Source organism: Leptonychotes weddellii, chromosome 4, assembly GCF_054177405.1.
Source record: "Leptonychotes weddellii isolate Sample4059 chromosome 4, ASM5417740v2, whole genome shotgun sequence".
Lineage (NCBI taxonomy): Eukaryota > Metazoa > Chordata > Mammalia > Carnivora > Phocidae > Leptonychotes > Leptonychotes weddellii.
Window position 1 is genome coordinate 166945508 of NC_138372.1, and position 24967 is coordinate 166970474.

The window sequence follows — 24967 nt, forward strand, 5'->3', positions numbered from 1 at the left end:
TGAGTACGTGCCTTCCAGCGGTGCCTCTAACTCGTCCCAGGACACTCCGACAAGAACGAGGCAGCTATGATCTACACTTAGTAGTTTATCAAATGCAAGCACAGGGATTCCATCATGTGTCCAAAGTTGCAGTGTCTATACCCAGAAGACCCACTCGGGGCCCCAGGACCTGCCTCTCTGCGGCATTTGCACGCGCTGGGTCACCGGATGCTCGCAGTCCTGCGGGCCAGGCGTCTTTATCCCCACTCCATCTGGAGCACTCGGGCACAGAGGGCCGTGGCTTTCTCGAGCCCACGCAGCCACTGACGTGGCCGCTGACACTGCAAGCAGCCATGCTTGCACGCCCAGCCCAGCCCCACTGCCCTTCTCCAGGGACCCTGTCCCTCCCCCACAGCCTCACTTCCCAGGAAAGCAGCAGAGCTCCTTCAACTGCCTGCCTGGAGGCGGGCGCCCTGAGTCAGGCCAGGATGCTGGTGGTCAGGAATAGGGCGAGCTCAGCTCCCCGGCTGCCCGGTCTCCAAGTTTTATCCCCTGCCGCGTCCTGCACCGATCTGAGCAGATGGCATGGACATCTGCAGATGGCAGGGACCACAGCCTACTTAACTCTTGCTTCTCTACAACTCTAGGGCTAAATTAAAGATTTTCCAAAAGGAGGGATGTCCAAGAAGAGTAAAGACCTCCTTGGAGGAAATGCCCTCGATGGTGCTTCCCCCCCACAACAAGGCCTATCGCGGGACGTGTGCAGAGCTCCCCCTAGGTGTTGGTTACCCAGTTAAGACGGCGGGTCCTTGAAAGGCCAGTCTGTCTTCTGGCTGCTGCAGCTGAAGGCAGGGAAAGGAGTGTCTTGGTGGGCTCCTGCCTCAGGAATAAAGGGGGGAGGGCAGCAGGGCATTGGAGCTCCCAGGACCGTCTAATAAAGGGGGCCGGGGAGGAGACCAGAGACAATGCCAGAGGGAACTCCAGAGAGTTCCGGAACCTTCCCTTTGCCCAGCTGTCACATTCCAGCCTTGCTGGCACTTCCCAATACACACCCAACATGTGTCTGGATGAATCTGTCTCATTCGCTGACAGGAGCTCCAAGAGGTGGGGCGTCAGGGCTCCAGCACCTACCTTCCTGTCACCACGGTCTGCTCTGCACAGGACCCCACAAGTGCTGTGTGCTCCAATCCCTTCCTGAGCCCTGTGGGCTCCTAAGCGAGACAGGAGGGACTTTTAAGTTAGCCTTGCAGGTATGAACCCCCCAGGGACACAGGGAACAGCAGGGTGTTGTAGAAAAACAGTGGTCTCGAGAGCCAGCCAATTGAGGCTTCAAACTCTCCATCACTTAGTACTAATGGCCGTGGCCTAGTTAGTGAAATGCTCTAATACCCAGTCTTCATCTGTAAATAGGGACCACAAATATAGCTACAGGATCCGTGCTTCCCGAGGACACGGGCAGCTCGGCAAACTGTTTGGAAGCAGCAGTCACCTCTGCTTTGTGATGAGTGGGCCACCCTTGTTTTGTAGCCTAAGGAACTGACTTGAGGCCTCTTTAGAGGCGAATATTTCCTCTGTCTAAGAGAATAGCATCTCTTTTCAATCTTATTTTACATGGTTAGGATAACCAAGCCAGCACTGCAAAAAAAGATCCTGAAAATTTCCACTTGCAAATCCTCATGAGATCCAGGCATTTATTAGACGGGTTCCTGCTCTTATGAAAATTGTCAACCTGGGGCGCCTGGGTGGCTCAGTTGTTAAGCGTCTGCCTTCGGCTCAGGTCATGATCCCAGGGTCCTGGGATCGAGTCCCACATCGGACTCCCTGCTCTGTGGGAAGCCTGCTTCTCCCTCTCCCACTCCCCCTGCTTGTGTTCCTGCTCTCGCTATGTCTCTCTCTGTCAAAAAAATAAATAAAATCTTTAAAAAATAAAATAAAATAAAATAAAAAAAAGAAAATTGTCACCCTGAACCAAATATTTCATGTTTCCACATCACCTCAGCTTGGCCTCCCAGAACACCACCACGCCCTATGATACACCTTCCCAAATCCCCCGGGCGGGGCTTCCCATTGGCTGCCTGCAGCAGCTTTGCAAAGGGCAAGTTCCAGCTCAGGGCTGCAAGCTCTAGCCCCTCAGGAAACTCACCCACCCTCTCTGAGCCTCATTTCATGGAGACCTATGCTGCTTTCAGATTGGGAAAAAGGGTGTGGACATAATTAAAAATGCCAGTTGTTGGTATAGTTCTGAGAATGAGGAACACATTCTCCAGCCCATGGGGTGGGTCAACTAAAGGAGAAGAATGGAGTTGCTCCGGGAATTGGTCAAGTCAGGCACAGAGGGATTTTTAAAGGGAATATGTGTCACTAAGGATCCACATAAAGTATAACAAAAGTAAGGAAACGGAGGGAAGGAAGAAGAAAGGGAGAGAGAAGGGAAGGCAAGGGAAGTAGACTGGGGGAGAAGGGTCTGGACTGCCATGGAGCCTCTGCCACCTGTTAGCCACGCAGAACAAGTGACCTCCCCTCCTAGGTCTCAGCTGCTCCACCTGCGCAAGAGGTAACATGAGAATTGTACCTCTGGCCCGAGGTGGTCGGTAGATACTTGGAGACAGTGTCTGGGGAAATGCTGTGTATACAAGCAAGTTCACACAAGCATCAGGAACTGCTATTTTGGGTAAACTATCTGAACCTCCACTCTTCATCTGTGAAAAGGCACTCACCCAGATCAAGAGGATAATAGATAATGCATATGAAGCCCTTTACAGAAGATGACCAGGGCTTCGGGAAGAGGGGCCTCCCCCAGTTCATACTCAGGGCATTGATGCCTCATCAAGGCAGACCTCTCTGCCCAACACCCCCCCCAACACACAAACTGCCTCCACGGTCTCACTGGGAGCCCCCAGGAGGGTAATATATGGCAGCAGCTATCCGCCCATGCCCACTTTCAGAACCGGAGCTCCAGGAATTATGGAGTCACCTCATTGGGCAAAGTACAGAGAAAAGAGAGAGCAGACATTTCCCCTGTTCTTTTGGTTAATTAACTATCAGGGCTTTTTCTAAATGTTGACAAAGAGATCGCTTCATCCCTAGAGGTGCACATTAGTATCCCTTGCAGTTCACCTGTAAGAGACAGAGGAGGTCCTGCAGGTGGAGTCTGAGGAGTCCTCTGGGCAGTGGTCCTCAAAATGTGGCTCCTGGACCAGCAGCATCAACATCAGCATCCCCTGGGCCTTGTTAGGAAGGCATATTCTCTTGTCCCCCTCCCAGCCCCACCGAACCAGATGCTCTGGGTGTGGGGCCCAGCAAGCTGGTTTAATAAGCACTCCCGGTGATTTGGATGCTGTCAAGTCTGAGAACCATGGCTCAGCACTGATAAATGCTGGCCGTGCGGTCAGAAAACATGAGCACAGCTCCTGGCTCGGCCACACGGAGAGAGAAACTCACTTGGCTCTTGGTCACACGGTTAATATGCTTATAAAATGAGGGCAGTGGTATTTACCTCCAAACTAAATAGCATGTGCGTGAGTCCTGGCAGTCCACAGTCTCTATAAATACTAGGTACTGTTATAATCTCAGATGCACTACAAATTATTCTACGAGAACCAAGGAAAGGAAAGGACACCCCATACTGTGATCAGCCCACGTGGAGCACATTTTCCAATAGCTCTCCAGGCTTCATGAGGCTTGCAGAGCTACAGAGGCCCCCCTGGGTGGGGGGAGGCAAAACCCTGACATTTTACAGCTGTCATCTGTCCCTGGGGATAAGACCTCACCAATGCCCAGGACACAGAAGACGTCATCTGGTGTATAAAAAAGGGAACACTACACTGGTGTAATGGTAATTATACTTAACATTTATGAGCACTTTTTACAAATAGAAGTCATTTATTTTCATTAGCTCATTTCGTCCTTACAGCAACCCTCTGAGACGAGTAGTAGTATAGTTGTCAATTTATAGACAAATAAAATAAGGGCTAAGGGGTTAAGGAACTGCATGGTGATCCACAGCTGCCATGTGGCCGAGCGGGGTCAGAAGCCACCAGTCTGTGTCCAGGGCCATGCCCTCAGCCTCCCTCCCCCTGCCCCCCGTTCCACTGTCCAGCAGCCCAGCATTTGCTCTTCCCACAAATACTCTCCGCCTCCTGTACAAAGCCCTAGGTCCTGTGACTGGTCCATTAAGCTTGGCAAGTGCCTGAGTGTCAGACGGAGGTGGGGAAAGGTACAGACTTTCCTATTCCAGCTCTGCCTGGAGCTGTGAGATCCTGTGAACTCAAAACTTCCCAACATCAACATGTCATTCAGCACCATGGACAGAGTCTGCGGCGCCATGATTCTCTCAGCGTTTTGCCCCCAACCCCACAAGGCTACTTGAGGGCACATAAGCAGCTAAACTCATTTTCCCCGAAACCCTTTAATTATTATAAAAATAGAAGGCCTTCAACCACAGTTATCCAACTCGATAACCATGAATAATGCACATTAACGCACAGGCTAAGAATAGGAGATGGGGCCGCTGATTAAGCCAGCCGTGAGCAAAGGGAAAGAGACCCAGAGCTAGAGGCAATGGCATAAATATATCTTAGAAGTTTCACACATACAAACACACACGTATAATTTATGGATCAGAAGCTCTACGATGGAGTCGTTACATAAAATAAGTTGATTCCCACCAGGGACATGGTTTTTGAGCGTCAAGTCTTCCCAGATACCAGCCCTGCTTTCAGGGAAGGGCAGAGAGCTGGCATTGGCCATGCAATGGATAGGAGTGGGTCACTCTGTGACCTCGGGCATTCCCCAGACTCCCTAAGGGGTTGCAGGAGGCTGATACTAAATTAAACAGCCTGGCACATAGCAAGAGCTCAATAAGAGCTGTTATGATTCTTTCCACTACGTGGCACTTTCTTTGAGACCAAGTCACCACACCACTCCATATAAAGTCACTATAGGTTGGCCACTGAATTCTGCACGGCTCCTACTGCTAATGTCTCCATCCCATTCTCAGAAAGAATCAATAAAAGTGTGCCCACTACCCCTTGCTGTGCCGCACTTTTCACTTACACCAGAAACCCCTGATGTGTAGAAGCATCTTGTGGTTTCTGGAGACCTTTTTTGGGCCCTGGTCTGGAGAAGAGGCACCAGGAAGAAAATCCCTATTTGGCACTCTTCTTTCCCCACCAATTCTGCAATCCATTCTATAAAGACTCCATGAAATCTCATCTCAAAGTTTCAAATAAAGCCTGCCCTGGAAAGACACCCAAGAAAGAACTAGCTCAGGGGGGGAAAGGATCTGTCCTTTTACTTTGCAGACAGCCCACGGTGTGTCTGTCACGTTGGCATCAGAAGGGTGCCATTGTGAGAGCTGGTCTGCTGTCCCCTGCAGGGGGGCTCCAGGCACTGCTGTGACTGCCTCACAGAAAGGGCCCTCGGTGAGCTCAGACCAGGCTCGAATGGGAATATCACTTCCAGGTCTTACCAGCTCTGCCCTATCAGCTGTGCAGTGGCCAGAGTGACTTTCTCCTGGACACTCTTCATCATCCTCTGAGCACCCCACTTTTGCCATCAGGTGCAAATAGCTTGCGTTAATCATACCTCAAGGCTCATGTCCCTCATTTTGCTGTCCCTCCCCAGTCCCCAGGAGCCCTGCCTGCCCCTAATGAACAGCTGTTAGGATTTTGAACAAGCCAGAGATATTATAAACTACATTGTCCTCTTCCTATAGCTTCTTACAGTGAAAACATCAATGTGTGTATTTTCGAAGTACCAGTGGCTTTTCCACGAAATGGGGAGAATGCCACCTTCCACCTGTGCTCACTGGAAGGAATGAATGAGAAGGTGCTCTTGGGACAGCCTGGCTCCATGCATGAGGGCTCAAAGGTTCCTGGGTCAGTAGCATCCCTAGTATTTCAAGAGGCAGAGGGCAATGGTGGATGCACAAGGAGGAAACCAGTCTCCAGGGAGAGAAATACTGAGACAAGGCCCCGGGAAATATGAACCCAGAACTGGAAGGAGACATGCAGAGGAAGGGTCTCTTGGGGCCCCGTCACAGCAGGTATGAAGTGCACTCCAAATACGTGGACTTTATCTACCACGTAACACGTGGTGCTGAGCAGTGGTCAACAGGGGATTTGTCACAACAGCATTTTACATAAAACGCAAATTCACGCGCACATGCATGTTTCCAACAGGATGGCGAGAGTAAGCCAGAGGAGGACAGTTCTTTGGAACGGAGGAAATCCAGGCGCCCTCCCCCACTGCTGGAAGGGACTTTTCGGCAGGTGGGCCCCCAATGTCCCTCAAGCCAGCTGCCTTTCCTGAGAGGCTGGATGCTTCATGGTCCACAGTGAAGTGGAGGGCCTGCTTTGTCCTCGAGGGCGCATGTGCAGAACCTGCTGCTCTTCTCAGACCTGGGGACCAGGCTGCCTCTGCTGACTGCTAGGAACCTCGCTTCCCAACAACCCTTCTTAATTTCATCATGATGGCCTTGGACTCTCTCCTCAGTTTTCCATGTGCCATCTTCTTTAGCTTTGTGATGGCCCAGCACATGAAGACTCTCCTATGCGAGGACACTCGGTAGGACACTCAGGCTTGCTGCTCATGGCTCTGGCATCCTCTTTAGGACATTCAGCTGAGGTTTCTAGAAGGCAGCATCCGGGCTACTTGTTGGACTCAGATTCCTCCTTTACCACGTTGGTCTTGTCAGGCTTATGATCCCGGCAAGGATTGAAGAAAACCATAAAAGACAAGGAACTGATGTTTGTGTGACCTAAAACTCTGTCTGCTACCCAGCCAGCCAGCCCAATAAAATTCAGCTGAGTTTCTGATATTCGCTCCTATATTTTTTCTGGTGCACCACACCGTGAAATCTGAGCACAAAATCCATATGAGCTTTTATTTATTGCCATATGGATTTCTGTGGAAATGCTTAAGGAAGGACTTTCTGGTGGTTGTCGTTTCTGAGTTTCTTCGCTTCTACCAACTGCTGAGTGCTGAGCTGCTGACCCAAGCATGGCTTTGCAGGACACTCTGCCCCAATTTCATCCCCTGTAGGTCTCTGCTAGCTATAGGGCGTGATCGGGGCTGAGGAGGGGCTGCGGAGCCCTCTCCCTATGCTGTCCCCTACTGTGTTCCACTCCAGGGAATTGGAGACCCGCCCCGCCTCCCCGCCCTGGTCCTGGCCCCTCCTGCCTGAGGCCCCCTCCCACACCCCAGCCCCACTCTAATTGCCATATTAACACCAGCTGCTGGTCATAAGGAGGACAACGCTGGCGGGAAATGCATCGCGTCGTGTATCTTAGCAGCTGGAGAGGTTGCGGGCACGATCACTCAGCAATATCACTTATAAGGATCCATTTCAATAGGCCCAACCTCTGAGCATCACCTCACCCGGCTCCAACTGGCTCATTTCACCACAGCAAAATGGAGGCAGGGATGTCAAGGCTCCATCCTCACAGCCGTGGGCCCAGGGGAAAGAACCTCTGTCTCTGGGCTTCGAGGCAGAAGTACTGAGTTTGTCTGGTTTGAGCTAACTTGGATAATGTGCTTGAACTGATTACCGTGCTCAGGGAAAGGCTGGGGCCCGGAGGGCTGGCACCCGATTCTTGCTAATGCTTGCCCAAGTCATTATTTAACAGGTGCCGTCAAAGTTCTTTCCCAGATACCCTCACTGGACCCTCACGTCTGCCTGAGGAGAGCACATGGTTGGTTCTAGTATCTTCCATGCACAGGCGAGGAAATCGAGGCACCAAGAACTGTGGAGAATCCTCCTTATGCACCACAGTTATGCGGCAGGAGGGGGCAGCACCAGGGTCCCAAAGCCTGACCCTCAGCCACTGCCACGTTCTGCCTTCTGGACCCACCGGCCGTCCTGCCGCCCAGTGCTCGGCAGACCCCTGTGCTGGGAGACAGGGCGCTTTTTCCAAAATCACACCACTTTGGGATTTCCTGCATAAACAGTTGTGAAGATCCTATACTTAAAAGGATTTTCATCATGTTAAGATTAGGACTTAGTCTTTGGTTAAATGCTTACAGACCTTGTAACACCAGGATGAGTAATTAACAGTACACATGAAACACCCCAAATCCCACTACCCCGGTGTGCTGGTGGTTTGCCCTGTGCACGCGCCCTTTTATGAGCGAGCACATAGGCCTTCCTAGGCTGTATCTCATTTGCATTATGTTGCATGCCTAGCTCCCTATCGCAAGGTGTTCCTAATTTTCACTCGTGCCCATCTGGTTTCTGTAATGTGATGTTCCATTTGGTTGTTCCCATTTTTCGTTGCTGTTGTAGTTGTCAAGAGTTCTTATAAAAAAAACAGAGTCAGCTTGTGGTAATTTTGTTTCTGCTTCTGTTTCTCCCTTCATATGAATTATGCTCATGATAATTTCCTAGACATTTTTTTTTTGTTTCATTTCTTAGCACCCCCCACAGTAGACCACCAAGTATCCTAGGAAACCCTCAGGGTGCTCTGCTGATGTGACCATCCTCTGCTCCTCCGTCCCTTGAGGCCCAGGCAGGGTCCTCAGTGTGCAAACAGCGTGGGGAATGGAGGCCACAACCTGGCTCCTCAGGGACCAGTAGGAAGAATCACACTCTGGATGGCATGACTGCGTTCAGCACGCCTTCTCTGCAGAACAGGTGAATGAGCGCCTGGACGGGGGCCCAACCTCCTCTCTCACATACTGGGTACTTAAATGCTATCTATTAAAGAAACACATTCACTCTTGTATGGATTTTAGCAATATCTTCTAGCAGAAAAGACAAGGGACAGATTTTTACACGTGTTTATCACGTGCCAGGGACGAAGCCAGGTGCTCTCAATATCAACCTCCTATAATCCCCACAACAGCCCTACAGGGTAGGTATCCATGTTCCCATTTTACAGATGAGAAGCTGAAGCTCTCAGAGAGACACCAGCCAAAGATCACTCGGCCACTGCAGAGCTGGGATCCAAACCATGTCTGCCCAGCTCCCCAAACCTGCTTTCTTTCCATCACCTGAGCCCACGTGTGAGCACAAAACCAAGGCTTCCTCTTCCCTCCTCCCTCCCAGATGCCAGATTTGCAAGGAAAAGAGGCAGAGATGTCCCCAAAGTCCCACTGGGCAGGAGGCCTGCAGAGAGAAACTGGAGCAGACGCGCTGGCTTGCAGACACCAGAGGGCGCTATGGGCCCAGGAAAGGGACACAACTGAGCAGCTCTGTGCTTCCTCCTTGGCGGCATTGGTCCCCAGAGCAGAAGGACCCTCAGGATGCACCAAGGACCCTCAGGATGCTCACTGGAAACTCACATTTTGGACTTGTTTCTGTTGTTCCTAAATCTTTTTCTACCAGTGGAGCTCACGATCCGGCTAATGCTACAGACTTCACGTCCATGGCTCAGTGCCCATCGGAAGGAACCCTCATGCCAGTGTCTCACTGTGCTGGTCAATCTCTGTAGGGGAGAGCTGAGGGCGGAGGGTACAGAGGTCGTCACCCCTCCCTGCTCCCTATGACTCCACTGGAAATGGTCCCGACCAGCCCAGGGCTGGGGCTATACACCCTCATCACCGCCACCAAGACAGCTGCAAAGTGACTGGAAATTACGGGTGTAACAGAAACAGCATCACCAGCTCGAGCGCTCCCTGTGCCAGGCACTGCGTCAAACCCTTCACGTACCTTCTCTCCTTTAGTCCCACCCAGTTCTATGTGGTAGAACCAGGATACTTCCCTTTTCCCCTTTTACAGAAAAGGAAACTGATGCTCAGAGTCGCCCCAGGACAGACATGCGGTTCGCACGAGGCAGAGCCGGATTCTGCAGTCGGCGACCCCTCCTGGGTCCAGCTGGCCCTCAGTCTTGGATGGCGGAGGTCAGACATCCACTCATCAATCCGCTCGTTTGGCAAGCGCGTACTTAACGTCAGCTGCCTCCCAGATGCTTGGGAGGTTCATCCTCCCTTCCTCTCCTTTTATGGTCCCAATGCCTGGGCTGTGGGTAGCATCCCCTAAAAGGCTGTCCCCCTTACTTTAGCCTGATTTCATATATATATTAAAACACTGGGGGAGATTGGCCCCAAGGACCCCACAGTGAATATGGGAACCAGAGAGGAGGCTAGCTTCCAAGACAAGGGGCAGAAGCAGCCCAGGAACATGGCGCCACACAATGGTCTTGGGCATCTGATGGGGGAGCCGAGGAGAGTCAGGAGGCCAAGCGCTCCAGCAGCTGCTCAGCTGTGTGACCTGGGGCCAGTCACCTACCTTCTTTGAGAGCCGGTTTCCTCAGCCGCTGGGGAAGGGGAGCCTCAATCAGCCCCGCAGCCTCCCTTCACTTAAGTAATAACCAGAGTTTGTGTTTCCCATCATCCGACTAACTTGTGATCTTGGGCTGGTCACTTGACCTCTAAGCTTTGCTCTCCCCATCTGTTAAATGGGCATAAGTTGCACCCTCTCTAAAGCGCTGGCTTCATCATGAGACATAAGGTATGGGGCGCATCGGCCCTCAAGAAGGGCAACACACATCATCTCAGTGGTTAATTACACACCAGAAATACAAGACACACAACCACAATCAGAGAAATATGATTCCTGGGCCCACTGGGCTCCAGTCCATCCAATCCCCTTGCCCAAGGCAACTGCTCTGGAGAGAATATTCCAGTGGAGAAGCCAGTTTTTTGGGCCCTGTCCAAGTGCATTAGTCACCGTGGCCACCTCTTTCCTGTGGACTCTTATCGGTCTCTTTGACCCACACTGGCCTCACCTCATCCTCAAGGGGTAACGGGAAGCAGAAGACTCTAAGTTACAGGAGAGAGCCCCAGGGGTTCAGGCTGGGGTGGGCTGATCACCAAATCCCAGAGCTGCCGCCTGTGAGGGCCTTTATGCATCATCTCATCCCACCCCCTCGTTTTTGCAGATGAGGAAGCAGAGGCCCAGAGAGGGAGGTGACTCACCCCAAATCACACAGCTAATATGTGGCAGAATCTAGACTCAGACTTTGCTAAAAATGTTCAACTGCAAGAGAAAGTCAAGCAAGGACAGTGCTGGAAGTGCTAGAGTCTGTTCTGCTGCCCATCTGTCCTGCCGCATCGAGGATGTGAGGAGGTCTCCCTGGCTGCCGCCGTGACCTGGCAGGTCCCGACTGTGGGCCTGCAGGCAGGGATCCGGGCCACTAGGGAGGGGCCTGCACCCTTCAGAGGACACGCTAGTTCACCCAGCAAGCATCACCCAGACCCAGCTCCCTGGATTCGAGGGCTCCAGCAGCCCCGTCTTTCAGGTCAGGAGACCCAGACTGGAAAGCTGATGGCAAAGTCACACTGTGCTGTGTGTCCGTCCCGCAGCTTCTCAGACTGCTCTGTATCCTTGTGTAGGAGTTACTGTGTGTGTGTGTGTGTGCACACCTGTCTTCCTATGGGGATAAAAAAGAACTTCTCTGTGGAATAAATGAAGACACAGAGAAGTAGGGGAGAAAATAAATACCCTCCACATGGCCACCCTGTTTAACAAAGGGGCTCCACCTCCAGAATCAATCTCTTTCTGTCTCTCGCTCGCACACACACACACACACACACACACAAACCGGGGTCATACCGTATATTTTCCCATGTGCTTTAAAAATTAACAAACTATTATTTTCATATCCTAGGTCATTCATTATTTGTCGAAATGTGGTTTGGCACTCCCGAGTGCCGCTGCATCATTTAGCTGTACGATAACGCAGTTCGCCCTCTGCCTGCTCCACAGCACATGGTTGTTTCCAGTCTCACTTATGAATGACATGGAGTGAAACATGGGGTAGGCACTCTGTGCATCCTTGATTTAGCTCCACAGAGTACATCTCTGGAGTGAAAGCACGCAATGAGAGGGGACCTACAGGGAGAGAACGGGCTGGCCACGTGAAACTGTTTCCACAGTAATGGAACAGAAAGGCACCTGCACGTACAGCCCTGCACGAGGGGTGGAGAAAAATCCTCCAGGGTCCATCTGCACTGCCTTCTGAGCCTGTGCTCTGGCGAGATGTTAGTTAGCGCAGATGCATGCCCGAGAGTCCTGTGGCTGTCTCTCCTGGGACACAGAAAGTACATTTTTAATAGCTGGTGGGAGTGAAAAACAGCATTTTAGCGACACTCTGATTTTTATTTCTCCTCACAGGCTAACAACGCAAGAAAGCTTTCCTCCTCAGAAGGAACACCTATGTCCTAGGATCTGTTGGGCTTGTCCTGCTTATGATGAAGGTAAAAGAAGGTACAACATTCGTATTTGGGGGAGAGCACGTACGGGCCTGCCTGCCTTGTCTGGCTGCTCACCATCTCCCCTTGAAACTTCTGCAAGTCTTCTGGCAGTTCCCCAAATTCCTCTGGTCTCTCCCCTCACACCCACCTGGCACATCACACTCAAACATTCCCAGCATGTCTGACCACGCACAGACCCTTCGATGCCTTCCCAGACTGCAGACGAGGCCTGGACATGCTCGGATACCTACTGCCCTGCACGCTGGTCCTCAGACCCTTCTGCAGCTCTGCATCCTGCTCCCTATGAGCCCCAGTGAGTACCCTCTGCTCCAAGCACCGTCAATCACCCATGGCCCAAACAAACACTCCCGCTGAGCTGTGCTCACTCATGCTCATCCCTGCCGGGCAGCCCTACCCACTGCACCGGCTTCAACTGCCCAAGTCAGGGGAGCACCTGCACTGAGCCTCTTTGCTCTGCCCAGGAGACCTCTTCTCTCCACTCAGATGCTTCCAGACAGCACCCCCCACCCCATCCTGCTCCCTGGCCAGCTACACAGCCCCCGGAGGAGTGATAAAAGGGAAATGCTTACCTTTTCACCCTTCTCTCCTTGGACAAAAGGCCCTCTGCCCTAGAAAAGGAAAGGAGGAGGCACAGGTTTACGACAGAACGTCTCCATGCATGACATCCCACATGACAGCAGCGCCCTGGGGTCTGCAAAGGTCGGAAGCTTTCTCATCAGCTCTGCGAACGAGCTTCCAAACGAGATGATAACCCTTCCTTGTTGAGCGTTCATTCTCGTGGGTAGTACCCCATTTAATTTTTCCAACAATTCAATATTACTATACTTGTAACTTTTCCCTTGTGAGCTTTACTAAGATATCATCCACCTACTGTATCATTCACCTAAAATATTCAATGTAATAGTTTTTAGTATATTTATAGAGTTTTGCAGCAACCACCGTAATCAACTTCAGGATGTTTTCATCAGCTGAGCAAGAACTCTGCACCTGTTAGTGGTCACACCCCATGCCCCCCACCTCCTGCCCTAGGCAAACACTAATCTATTTTGTCTCTGTAGATCTGCCTCCTCTAGACATTTCATATACACAGAATCATACGACATGTGGGCTCTCACTGCTGGCTTTGCACCCAGTGATTTCTCAGCAAAGTGTTTTCAAGGTTCATCCATGTTGTGACATGTACCAATATTCCATCCTACCGCAGAACCACATGCCACTGCATGAATGTAACACACATCCCGTTTATCCACTCACCACGTGATGAGCACTCAGGTTGTTTCCACTTTTTGGTTATTATGAATAATGCTGCTCTGAACATTTCCCCACAGGTTTTGTATGAGCATATGTCTTCATTTATTTTGGATATGTATCTAAGAAGAGGATTGCTGAGTCACACGGTAATTCTGTTTAGCCTTTTAAGGATAAGGACTGTTCTCCAAAGCAGTAGCACCATTCTGTACCAGCGATGTCTGAGAGTCCCAGTTTCTCCACCTTCCTGGCTACTCTATCCATCACTAGTGAGGCGCTAGGGTCTCTAATCATCATCACTGCCTTACCTATTTCTCTCTTCAATTCTGTCACTTTTTGCTTCACGTATTTTGGACTCTTATGAGGTGCACAGATGTTTATAACTGTTCTTGATTTCTGAAAGACTGACACTTTGATCGTTCTAAGACACCCCTCTTCATTTCCGCTAACGTCGGGTTTTAGAGTCTATTTTATCTGATATTGGCACAGTCACTCCCAATTTTTCGGTTTTCTATTTTCAGAATATCTATTTCCCATCCTTTTACTTTCAACCTATTTGCATCTTTGAATCCAAAGTATGTCTCCTGAAGACAGGACAGAGTTGGGTCTTGTTTTTATGTCCAGCCTGAAAATACAGCATGATTACTGATATAGTTGGTTTCACGTGTGCCATCTAAACGTTCATCTCTGCCTCCTGTCTTGTTGCTCCTTTATTCCTCCTTTACGGCTTTTGTTTATTTGTTTGTTTGTTTTTGCACTAAGTATTTTCTAGTGCTATGTTTTAATCTCTTTATGGCACTTCTACCGTATATTTTTGAACTATTTCGGTAGAGGTCGCTCTTGGGTTTCCCATACACAACTCAGCTTCTCGTGACCTACTTCCAATTCATACTTCCTCCGGTGAGATTTATAGACACACCCCTCCTTACCTGGTTCCAGTCCCTCTTCCCCCAATCTTGTGCCATTACTACAGCTGCTTGTTTCATGCCCGATTGCACACTATCATGACGATGCTTTTGAGCTTGTCATCCTGCTATATACTCAGGTCTCCGTCACCCCCGACAGTCAGTCAGCGAAGGATCTTACTGGCCTTTCTTGGTCCACGCTGACTCCTTTTTCTCTCTTTCTGCTTTCAAAAGTTTCTTTGTCTTTTGGCGTCGGGGCTACAATCTTTCTGAGAACGGCTCTCTTTGTGTGATCTTGATTAGAGTTCACTGAGCTTCCTGAATGTGTAGATTACTGCTTTTCACCAAATTTGGGATTTTTGTTTTCACCATTATTTCTTTGAATACACTTTCTGCTCCTTTCCTCTCTCCTCCTGGCAGCCCCATTAGGTGCATTCTGGTGCATTCTGCTAACTCTCCGACACTCTGTTCATTTTCCGGCCTTACTCTTTGTCTCTAGTTTTCAGATTACAGAATCACTATTGATCTGGTGGCTGGAACGCTGGCTCTTTCTTTCAGAAGGCTGGTTCCTACCTACCATTGAGTCTCTCCACTGATTCCCATTTTCCTTTCAGTTATAATTTTAAGCTCTAAAATTTCCATTGGGGTCTTTTTTTTTTAGAAACTTCTCTCTCTTTACTGATACTCTGTATTTGCTGACATGCTGTCATAATATCTGCCTTTCCTCCTTTAAGAATGATACCCCTTTGTCCTTTGATTGTCACTCTGATGGCTACTTTGCAGGTTGTGTTTGCTTCTCCAATCCCTGTGCCCCATCACGGGAGACCCCACTCCCTGCTGCTTTTCCTGGGGGTCACAGGGATATCCTGGAGAACCACACAGAGTTCAGTCTGAATCTGGGCAGATAGGAGCCAGCCAGAAAGGGGAGGGGAGGGGGAAATAAGGCATGGAAAGACAGTATAATTCTTCCTGGTGGAGGAAAGAGCATGTGCAGCAGCCAGTGAGAAGTGGCCAGTGTGGAGACTCCGAGCTGCCAATCGGGGCACCCAGAATCCAGGGGTAGGAGCGGGGCTGGTGCAGGACAGGGCTAGAGTGGCAGTAGGGGCCACCTCTGGCGGACCTCCCGTGCCCAAGGGAGGAGCTTGGGCTCCATTCCAAGGGCAGTGTGAGGCTCAGTGTCTGGCTCCCACTAGGTGTTTGGTGCATTCTAGCTGACATGCACGCCTTGGGGAAGTCCGGGGTCTCCCACGCTGGCCCTATACTCACCATGTCACCTTTTTCTCCCTTGGGTCCAGGAGCTCCAACCAGCCCAGTGGCTCCCATGTCTCCCTGCAGGGTGCAAACCAGAGAGGAGCACTGGGTCAGGTCCCCCAACGGGGCTCCCCCACTCAGACTGCCCACTGCCCACTTGGCCCTCGACGCCCTGGCAGCGGCTGATTTTGTCCCTGCCAACTTCGCAATGAGGCCATGCTTCCCACCCCCGGAGAAGGAGGAAGCATCTAAATAATTTCCCCAACCTCTTAATTCCACAACTAAGGACATCCTAAGTAAGTGACTGGGAGAATGCGTCATGTGTTTGTGCCCGGGAATGGTCCAGCCCCAGAAGGGGTGTGAGAAGCCCCAGGGTTCAAACCCCCGCTCTGCTGCTTGCTGTGAGAGCGTCATTACTCTTTGGGCCTTGGGCTCTTCCTCTGTGAAATGGGCATGCTGTCCTGAGCACACATAAGACTGAAAGCATGAAGGTGCTTTGAAGGCTGCCAGAGTTCAACCAGGGTCCCCTGGATTACGCCATTTGTATGCCCTGGGCCCTCCCAACTGTCCATGAAGACAGGGAGGGCAGGCAGAGGAGAAAACAGTGTTTGCAAGGGAAGAAAATTCACCAAGGGTCGAGTGCGGGACTGGAGCAGTCTCCTACCATGCCATGAGCCAATCCAAAACAGGCTTGGGTGCCCAACACGGGAGCCCTCAATTTTGTCTGTTTTTCTCTTCTCTTGTTATGCATTTTCATCTGGGTCTACTCCCACCTTGCATACTCTCAGGACAAACAGCTAGTTGGCGTTTGCTGCCCGCCTTGGTCTGTCATGCCCTTCCCCTGCCTTCTTTATCCTAAGCAGCTCCCATGCATCCTGCTAGACCCCGGGGCCCCTCCACCCTGGCTCTCCCCACAGGGGATCCCACTCTTTTCTGTCACTCTTCTCTTGCCACCAGCCTGTGAGCACTGGGGACAGGGCTCTCTCATTCACTGTAACGTCCCTGCACTAGAATGGGCCCTGGCACCGGGAGTCACCACACCATGACTGTTGACCAGACCTGAGCTGTATCTGGGTAAATGGGGCCACTGGGAGCCACAGCTGTTTCCCTGGAGTCTTAATCTCGGGCTGGGACAATCTGACCTGTGGGGCCGAAGGGCAAGGACTGCAAATCATCTCCGAGGCAGCCAGGCTGGTGTCCAGGTGGCTGAGTCTAAGTCCCTCCCTAGCATTCCCTCCCCCTGCCTTGTCCTCCCTGCGAAGGTCACCTCTCAACCCTGGATCTGTCCAATCACAGCATGACACGGTCATCCAGTAACCAACCACTGCCTCAGACAAATGTTCTCCACTCAACACTTCCACAAACCCCCAGACACCTCTGCTCTCTTCTTCCCTCTGACAGCCGAGAAGCTGAGGTTACTGCCCAGGGGGTGCTCAGTGACGCAGGAACCCCTGTGCTCCTTCTCAAAAGGACCACCTGGCACTCTGGACCACCCCGAGCTGCTCTCCTTTGGCACCAGGGGAGGGGATCCCATCAGGGGTATGTGTGTGTGTGTCCAGGCTCCCCAGCCCAGCAGAGTGGGGGCAGAGAGGAGAAGGGGGAGAAGGGAGAGAGGGAGAGAGAGAAGGGAAAGGTATCACCTCAGGGTGTTTCTACCACCACACTCAGCCCCTCTTTCAAACACCAGACCAGGTAATGGCCTCTGGATCATGCTGACATCTTCCACCCGCCCGTGTGACCACGGGCAATTCTCATCTCTCTGGGTCTCAGCTTTCTGAGACCAAAGTTAAGGATGTGAGAAGACAGCTCTGTCCAGCTCTGTAAATGCTAATAACCTAAGGAGGGATGGAGACAGAGAGGTGGCTGCATGACTGAGGAGCGGGGCCCCTCGAGGAGGCACCTGGCTTTGAGCAACGAGTGAGTTCAGAAAATTTGTGCCGAAAGAATTTCATACAACTTAAAGAAACCTTACGTGCATTCTAAACAGACTCTTACAAGCCCAAGCCCCAAAGTTTCTGGAATATAGAGGACTAAAAGGATTGACACAGAATTAGCTAACCATGGCGAGGTTAACCCATTGGAGCAAATGGGATGGGAGCCAGGACTTTCTCACCCAACCCCTTCTAGCTCAGGTTTTCAGAAACAGAGGTTCCAGACTTCACACCACTGGCTCAGAAGCAAACACCACAGACTAGTCATCTAGCACGACGCTTCGCCTCCACGTGGGGAGCACAGCAAAGGCGAACCTGGGCCCCAGAGCACCCTGAGCCACGCCTGCACTGACCTTTGGGCCGGGGAGTCCCACGGGGCCATCAGAGCCCTTTTCGCCCTAAAGGAAGAAGGACAAAAGAAACAAGAAGTAAGACTCTAGTTAATTCCCCCACGCCCTCTGCCTTCAGCAGTCGGTTACCCCTCCACAGGCCCCTAAGCCAGTCTCTGAATGAGCCACGTATGGCCAGCAAGCGGGACAAGGTTTCCTGGAGCCAAGAACCACTCTTCTTGAACTCCATGGGACACTTTGGTGTCACCTCTATGTGGCTGTTGGTGGAATAAAGACAGGGACAAACAAGATGGTACCCCGTGGGCTACTTCTTCCCTGACATTGCCACCCCTGGAGGTCAAACTATCACGTGGCCCGTTAAAGGTTCCCATAGTTATTAGTCACTAGACACCAAAGCAACGCATGTCTGTAACCTACCTCTAACCATCGTTCACCTGCTAACAGACAAGCTGCTTGTGTAAAAGATCCAGTTTCCAGATTGAAAATTCTGGTCTGTTAAGTTGTGGGTCCATGTAGATACTGCCACACTCAAAACCAATGTGACACGGTTCATACACTCGTCCACGTGCAAATCTCACCACATTAGTGAAAAGGAAGCGATACCATATCCATTTATGTGTGCGTACCACTCATCACTAGAAACAGCCCAGCTGCGGTTGTGTACTCAGCCAGTTCAGGAACGAGTTTGTTTTTTTAACGCATTCATAGATGTCATTTACACACGCAAATGGAGGTAAATGATGTTTTGTGTATTTGACCCCACATAGTGCCCATCGGAATGTCTGGTACACAGTTCACACGAACCATGTTTGGGTCTAGAGATGGAAACATGGACCCAAGAGGCACGTTGACCTAGGAGAATAATGGAAGTTTTCTGTAAACTGAATCCAAGATTTAAACCACTGGAAGCCAAGTCTGCCTGTGGCCTCCTCCCAGGAGAGGACACTCAGATCTCCTGCACCCCCATGTGCCACATCGTCTATGCAATTGAAGATGGCGAGACAGAGGCCAGCCCTATTTAATGAGGAGCTTATTGAACCTCTTTCGTGTGGGAGGCAGAAGAGGCCCCCTTCGCACCCACCTGTGCGAGCACCCTGGGCTAGGCGCACCTCTGCTCTCCTGGGTGCGGTAGCCAGACCGCACACTGAAGCATCTCTGAAGATCATGTGCTATGTGTCTTAAAACCTCAGTGCTCAGCACACAGTGGGTGCTTACTGTTTACTGTCAGATAGAAGGGGTGGTTGGGGAATAAAGGAATGGGTTATTGGGTGATGCCCCCCAGAGTTTGAGGCTGAGAATCTGTAAGGTGATTGATCATCTTGAAGAGCGAGCCCTTGTCCTGCCCGCAAGAGAGGGTGTGTTCCTTTATCTGTCCCTACCAGCTGTCCTGCCACCATCCGCCCATCATCCTTCACACCCTGATCCACGTATCCATCAGTTCAACCACTATTTAATAACGTTGGGCTAGACACGATCAGTGGCTAAAAATACAGATGTGTCAAGATCCAATCTCTGTATCTGGAACTTACCTTATGGAAGTAAAAACAGGTAGACATTTTTAGTTCAATGTGATCACTGTTATGGTAGATGGCAGCCCAGGGAGAGGAATGGGTCATGGGGTCTTAGAAATAGCAGGTACATGGCCACATGGGGAATGAGGGAGGGAGGACTGGAGGAAGGGAGGGGGGAAATCACATAGACAACAAGGTGCTCAGGAAAACATTCCTTGGAGACATCTTGAGAGAAGAGCAGGCATGAGCCAGATAAATGAGGGGGTCCAAGCAGATGCTGTATATGCAAATACCCAAAGACAAGAAAGGTTGTGACCCCTCCAAGAAACCAGTAGTTCTTGGTGTCCTGGAAATTGGGGGAGCAACATGGAGAGAGATGGTGCTAGAAAGACAACTGGGGACCCTCTGTGACCACATAGGGTGGTGTGGTGGGGATGGGAGGGGAGCACCTGGGGGTCTTTGAGTGGGAAGATACATGGGAACAGGAGGTAGATACTCCTGAGTCTAGACTTCCCTCCCAGGGGTCCTTCCCCCATGCCAGGGGCCACAGGAGCCTTGGCGGGACATGCCCAGGGCACAGCTTGGCTCAGGGAAAATTCTGGCCGGGGCAGAACTGGCTTTGGCCATCACCCCAGCAGTCTGTCCACACAGGGGCTAGTACCCAAACCTCACAACAAGTTAGCCTTCTCCTTTGGGGTTCTTATTCAAAACCCAGGGACAGGGGAGGGAAAGAGGTCCAGCCCTGGGTGCTCACCCTGGCTCCCTACTTGACGTGTCTCATTCTAACCCAGCGGGCACTGGGCCAAGGTACCTCCCCTTCACCCCTGCCCAGAGAAAACCTCAGCTCACAGCCAGGCTGAGCCGGCTCCTTTCAGCAAGTTGGGCCAGCATTTGGCAGCCTCACCTGACTGAGAGTTCCTGGGGGCTCCCTGTCTCCCCAGGTCTGGTTCTCTGGGTAGAAAGGAAGGAGGGAAGGGGAAGAAGAACAAGGTGTGGCGGGGGGAGGGAGCCTGCCAGCCAGGACATGTGCATTGGAAGTGTGTCCATTCCAGTGAACTCCACTGTGATTTCACATTCCTTCCTGTCTGCCCAGCCCCGTACAGAGCCACTGAACCCCTCCTGTACGCTGGCCCCGAGCCGGGAGGGCAGATACAGCAGGGGATATGACCGTAGGCTTCAGGGCAAGGCCCCGGGCTGTGGGCTCTGGCAGAACCCCCCAGGACCTTCCCCAGCACAGCTCTGCTTTTTATCATCCTTGTGTGTTTGGTTAACTTGTTCTGCTCAAACAGTAGAAGACTTCTTTCTTCTTACTTATCAAAAAGGCCACTGGTCTACAGGAAAACAGGACAGATGAAGGCCTCGGGCACTCAATGAGACACTAAATCTAGGCTAGTGGATGGTGCTGGTGGTGTTCGCAGAAACACTAGTTTGGACATTAGAAACTAGGTATACACAACTCTACTTGTATGTCACCTCCTCGGCGTCTTATTCGCAAACCAGGTCTGTTTTGATGAGTGGAGAGATAGCAGCAGGGGTCAGGAAAACCTCGGGGATACATTAACTCCAGGAAAACATTAATGGGTCTGAGGGCTCCCCTCCTCAGAGCTGGAACGTTAAGATACAAGAGGTCGAAGGAACAAGAAGGACTCCCTGTCCTGCAAGTCCCCCAGAGTCCAGGGCCATCCTGCCCTGGCCACCCTGGTGCATGATGAGAAATCCCCACCTCCTCTGCTCAGCTCGGGGGCTCCAGGCTGGGGTCTGAGGGTAGACTGCTGGGGGTACCTTTTCTCCAGCCGGGCAGGAGCAGTTGATGGTCTTCAAAAACCCGATCTGTTCACTGCCAGAAGTGGGAGGCTGCTGGGGCAGGGGTGAAGTCTCCGTCAGCACGGTCACCTGGCACTGGAAGGAAATCCCAGTGAGTCAGAAGGTCAGAACCTGGCTTTTCACCCAGCACAGCTCCCCAGCAGGCAAGGGGACAAGGAACCCAAGAAGCCTGAGCTTGAGTGGAGGGGAGGTCGGGTCATGCCCGGCGGCAGGTCCTGGGCTCCTGAGGCCTTGGAGTCAGAAGGGCCTGGGCCAACCTGCTCTCAGCCACGTCGCTGGCTTCTCAGCGGCTGCAGGAACCACGAACCCCTCTGAGCCTCAGTGTTACCCTCTGCAGAATGGGGACAAGGATGGGGCCATTGTGATGCAGTGAGGAGGATTCGATGGGACAGCTCACTGTCTCACACCCAACAGGTGCTTGAAAATGCTTCCCTAACATCACCACTTCCCCGCCTCCCTTCCCTCTGTTGTCCAGGCCCTCATCTGACCTCTCTTTTGCTCAGTCCACAGTCAGGCCCATCTGACTCCAAACCCCCAGCGCTGGGGGTTTCCACCACCATGTCTTGGGCACAGGGCCACTGAGCACCGTGTGTGGACGTCACCCCTCTGCCCTGGGAAGCAGGCTCTGTCACTAAGACCACCTTCCAAGCAGCCCCGGGACTGGGGTTTATTAAAGAAGTTAGGGAGGGAGAGCCTTGAAAGGGGGCAGATGCAGAGAGGTCCAGGGTCAGGGGAAAAACTCTGGGTTTTCTCGCTCTTTCCAGTCCTGCCTGCAAGCCGCCTCCTCCCCTCTGCCAACCAACCCAGTGTGCCAGGCCTCCATCCAATGAGCATGGTCCGTCCCTCCCAGGGCCATGCTGCCAGCCTCGGCCTCTCCTCCCCAGAGCCGGGCCCCACTGCTCGGCCTGCAGACTGGTGGTGTCAAATAAGACCAGGACCACGGCAGCCCCCCAGGGAGACCTGCCTGGCCCCCAACCCACATCCTGGGGGCCCAGGAAACGGAGTCCTAGCCCCAGATGGTCACTGGACTCCTCTCAGACCACATTCTGAGGGTGGGCACCCTCTGACCCCTGAATGCCCATTCCTAGGACCTGGACACCCCCGTCCCTCTGGAGGCCAAGGACCCGTTTCCTCCCCACCTCTGCATGCAGGAGTTTGCTCACCGGGCCCAAAGGGATATCACAGCAAGTCTCCAATTCTGCGTGTCTGGAGTCACAATAAATCACAATCTGCTGCAGGTCAAACTGGAAGGGACATGAGGTCAGAGTGAGTCTGGAGGACTCGGCAGCCCGAAGCCTCCATGCCTCCAGTAGGCCCGCGCAGGGGTCGGGCCCCGCTTCCTCCTCGGGGTCCCTCCCTGGGCTGAGCTTCAGGGGAGCCTACACATCTCCTGCTTACACACCCCCTTCTAGAAGGGACAACCCAAGAGCGAGGAGGTTGGAGGCTACAGGCTTGCAGGCACGGATGGCGCTGGTTCTTGAGTCTCCTCCAAAACCTCTGCCCCCAGGCACTGTGACTGTGCTTTCTTAGAGTCCCTTCCTGGGTGCTCTCACGACAGGCCCCGAAAGTCTCCGGAAAGTGCCCCATTTCCAACCCTCCAGACATCTCCACACGGTTGCTTATGTCAACTTTGTAAAGTAAAAATGTGCCTTTATCACCCCCTTGAATACCACAGTTCCTTAGTGTAACTTACAAGGGCTCTGGTGTCCAACACTCACATGCGTATGCACACACACACACGCACACTCATATGCACACACACACACAGTCTGCAGATAAAGCCCGGGCCTCCTCTAGGACAGTCGAGCCCTCCAGGGCCTGGCTCTGCTGCCTTTCCAGGTGTGTTTCTCTTCATTCCTAATCTATGACGTCTGACCTCACAGAGTCCCACAGCCATGCCTCGCCACGTGTGGTTCCATTTCTAGGAAAGTCCCGGAAAACCCAGCAAGCTCTTAGTCACCCCCCAAAACCGTACTTGCTGCTCTCACGTCCCGGCTCCGTAACCACCACGTGAGCGCCGGCCCCATCGCTGGTCACTCTGCACGCAACCCCGCACGTCCGCAGCACGCGGACCACAGACGCCCTTGCTTCCTAGTTTACTTCTAAAATCTGCTTCCCTACTAGCACATGAACTCTGCAGGAAGGGCTCTCTTTCCTCGTCTCCCACGGGAGCCCCAGCAGCAGGACCACTGGTGCACGGCGAAGGCCCAGAGCACAGAATTAATGGTTGGATGGATGCATGCGTGCACGCACAAACGTTTTTTGAAGGGAACTCGAGCTGCACCAGTGGAAGGAGGGATGCTTATTTTACGAAACACTGATGCTAAGTGCCCATGGCCTTGTACCTCCCTCTACCCTTCTCGGGCTGACCTGTGCTGCACTTGGAGTGGCCCAGCGAGCTGGCGGGGCAGGTGGTCGGCCGCTTGGCCTCATCCTCCTGGCTGTATGACGTGCCCCAGGGGTATGACTCCCTGCCTCACTGACTTGGCTCGCTACAAACACTTAACCGTTCCACTCATCTGTCTGTTCTATTTCCTGTAAGACACTAGCCCACAGACAGAGGAGAAAATGACAAAATGCACAATCGTGCTTTTGAACAAGGCCCATTTTAAAGAGAGGGTCCTGCTTTCTGCATTAGTGAGCGCATACACTCAGCAGCTGGGCCGTTTGGCAAGGCTGCAGGGACAGGGATGGGGAAGAACGAAGCAGAGGAGCAGGGTCAGGGACAGAGCACAGACAGCCTAGGCCCGGCAGAGGTGCTCCCAGGTGGGGTGAGCGGGTCTGGGAGCCAGAGGGGCCCCTTTCCCTGCCACCCTGCTCCTGCCTCTCCCCTCCTCCCTCCACCGACCAGGGAGTCCACCTGCTGACGTCCCTCTGGCTCCCACTCCACCTGGCGACCTCTGCTCAGGCCTACGTACCCTGTAAACCTGGGTGGTCTTCCCTGGCCCGGCTTCCCTCCAGGGTCCACCATCTGCAGCTCGGTGACCCTTCTCTGGTGACAGCAGGGTAACCAGCTAGGGGGTGCAGGGAGCTTAGAATCTGGTTTAGGTCCTGGCCCTGCTCCTCTCTCATGACAGCTGGTCAAGGGACCCCAATCCCAAGACTTGCTTTCCTGTGCTGTAAGTGGGGGTGGTGCTGAGCACCCGCAGAGCTGGGTGAGGACCTGGTGAGGACCAGGTGAGGACCAGGTGAGGCAGAGAGCTATCTATGGGTCCCAGGGAGGATTACAGGTGAGCTGTGGTGCTCGTGCCATGTCCAAGGTACCAGACCATGTGGTTAAAAGTGCCCCAGCCCACGCTTTGGCAAGATTTATGACAGGCTGAGGAATTCACTGATTCTCCTGCCACATACTTCATTAAGATTTGTTTTAATTCTAGAAACCCAGCAGGAAACAGGAAGTGGGAGCAGTATTCTGTTGACAAACATCAGAGGTTCTGGGATTCCCAGTACTGGATGCAAAGTGGACGCTCAGCTATAGCCGTGGGCAAAAAGGGGAGAGAAAGGGACACACCCAAGCCCCCAGACTCCATACAATGGGTTAAAAGAACCCAATTAAGGGCCCAAAGTGGCCATCACATTTCAGAGTAAGGCAGGACACAAACCCCGGGTTCCAGATGCATGATAAATGCAGAGCTTACAAGCAGACTTTATTTTATTTTGCGTATACTTTCTATATTTGCCAGATTTTCTACAATCAGAGAAGAAAAAAAAGCCTCTATTTAAATGTACAGAAAACTCTGTAATTCTACCCC

General features: G+C 52.2%; 1 protein-coding gene across 1 annotated transcript in view; it reads right to left on the bottom strand.

The window, feature by feature from the left end:
• Window positions 1-24967, bottom strand: part of LOC115937954 (collagen alpha-1(XXII) chain-like) — a 96345-nt gene that overhangs the window by 39195 nt on the left and 32183 nt on the right. The window contains exons 7-11 of the mRNA XM_081816805.1: window positions 22379-22459; window positions 21174-21290; window positions 17884-17928; window positions 15615-15677; window positions 12765-12803 (exon numbers count right to left, since the gene is read on the bottom strand). Of these exons, the coding sequence (XP_081672931.1) occupies window positions 12765-12803; window positions 15615-15677; window positions 17884-17928; window positions 21174-21290; window positions 22379-22459 (345 nt within the window). The remainder of the gene's footprint in view (window positions 1-12764; window positions 12804-15614; window positions 15678-17883; window positions 17929-21173; window positions 21291-22378; window positions 22460-24967) is intronic.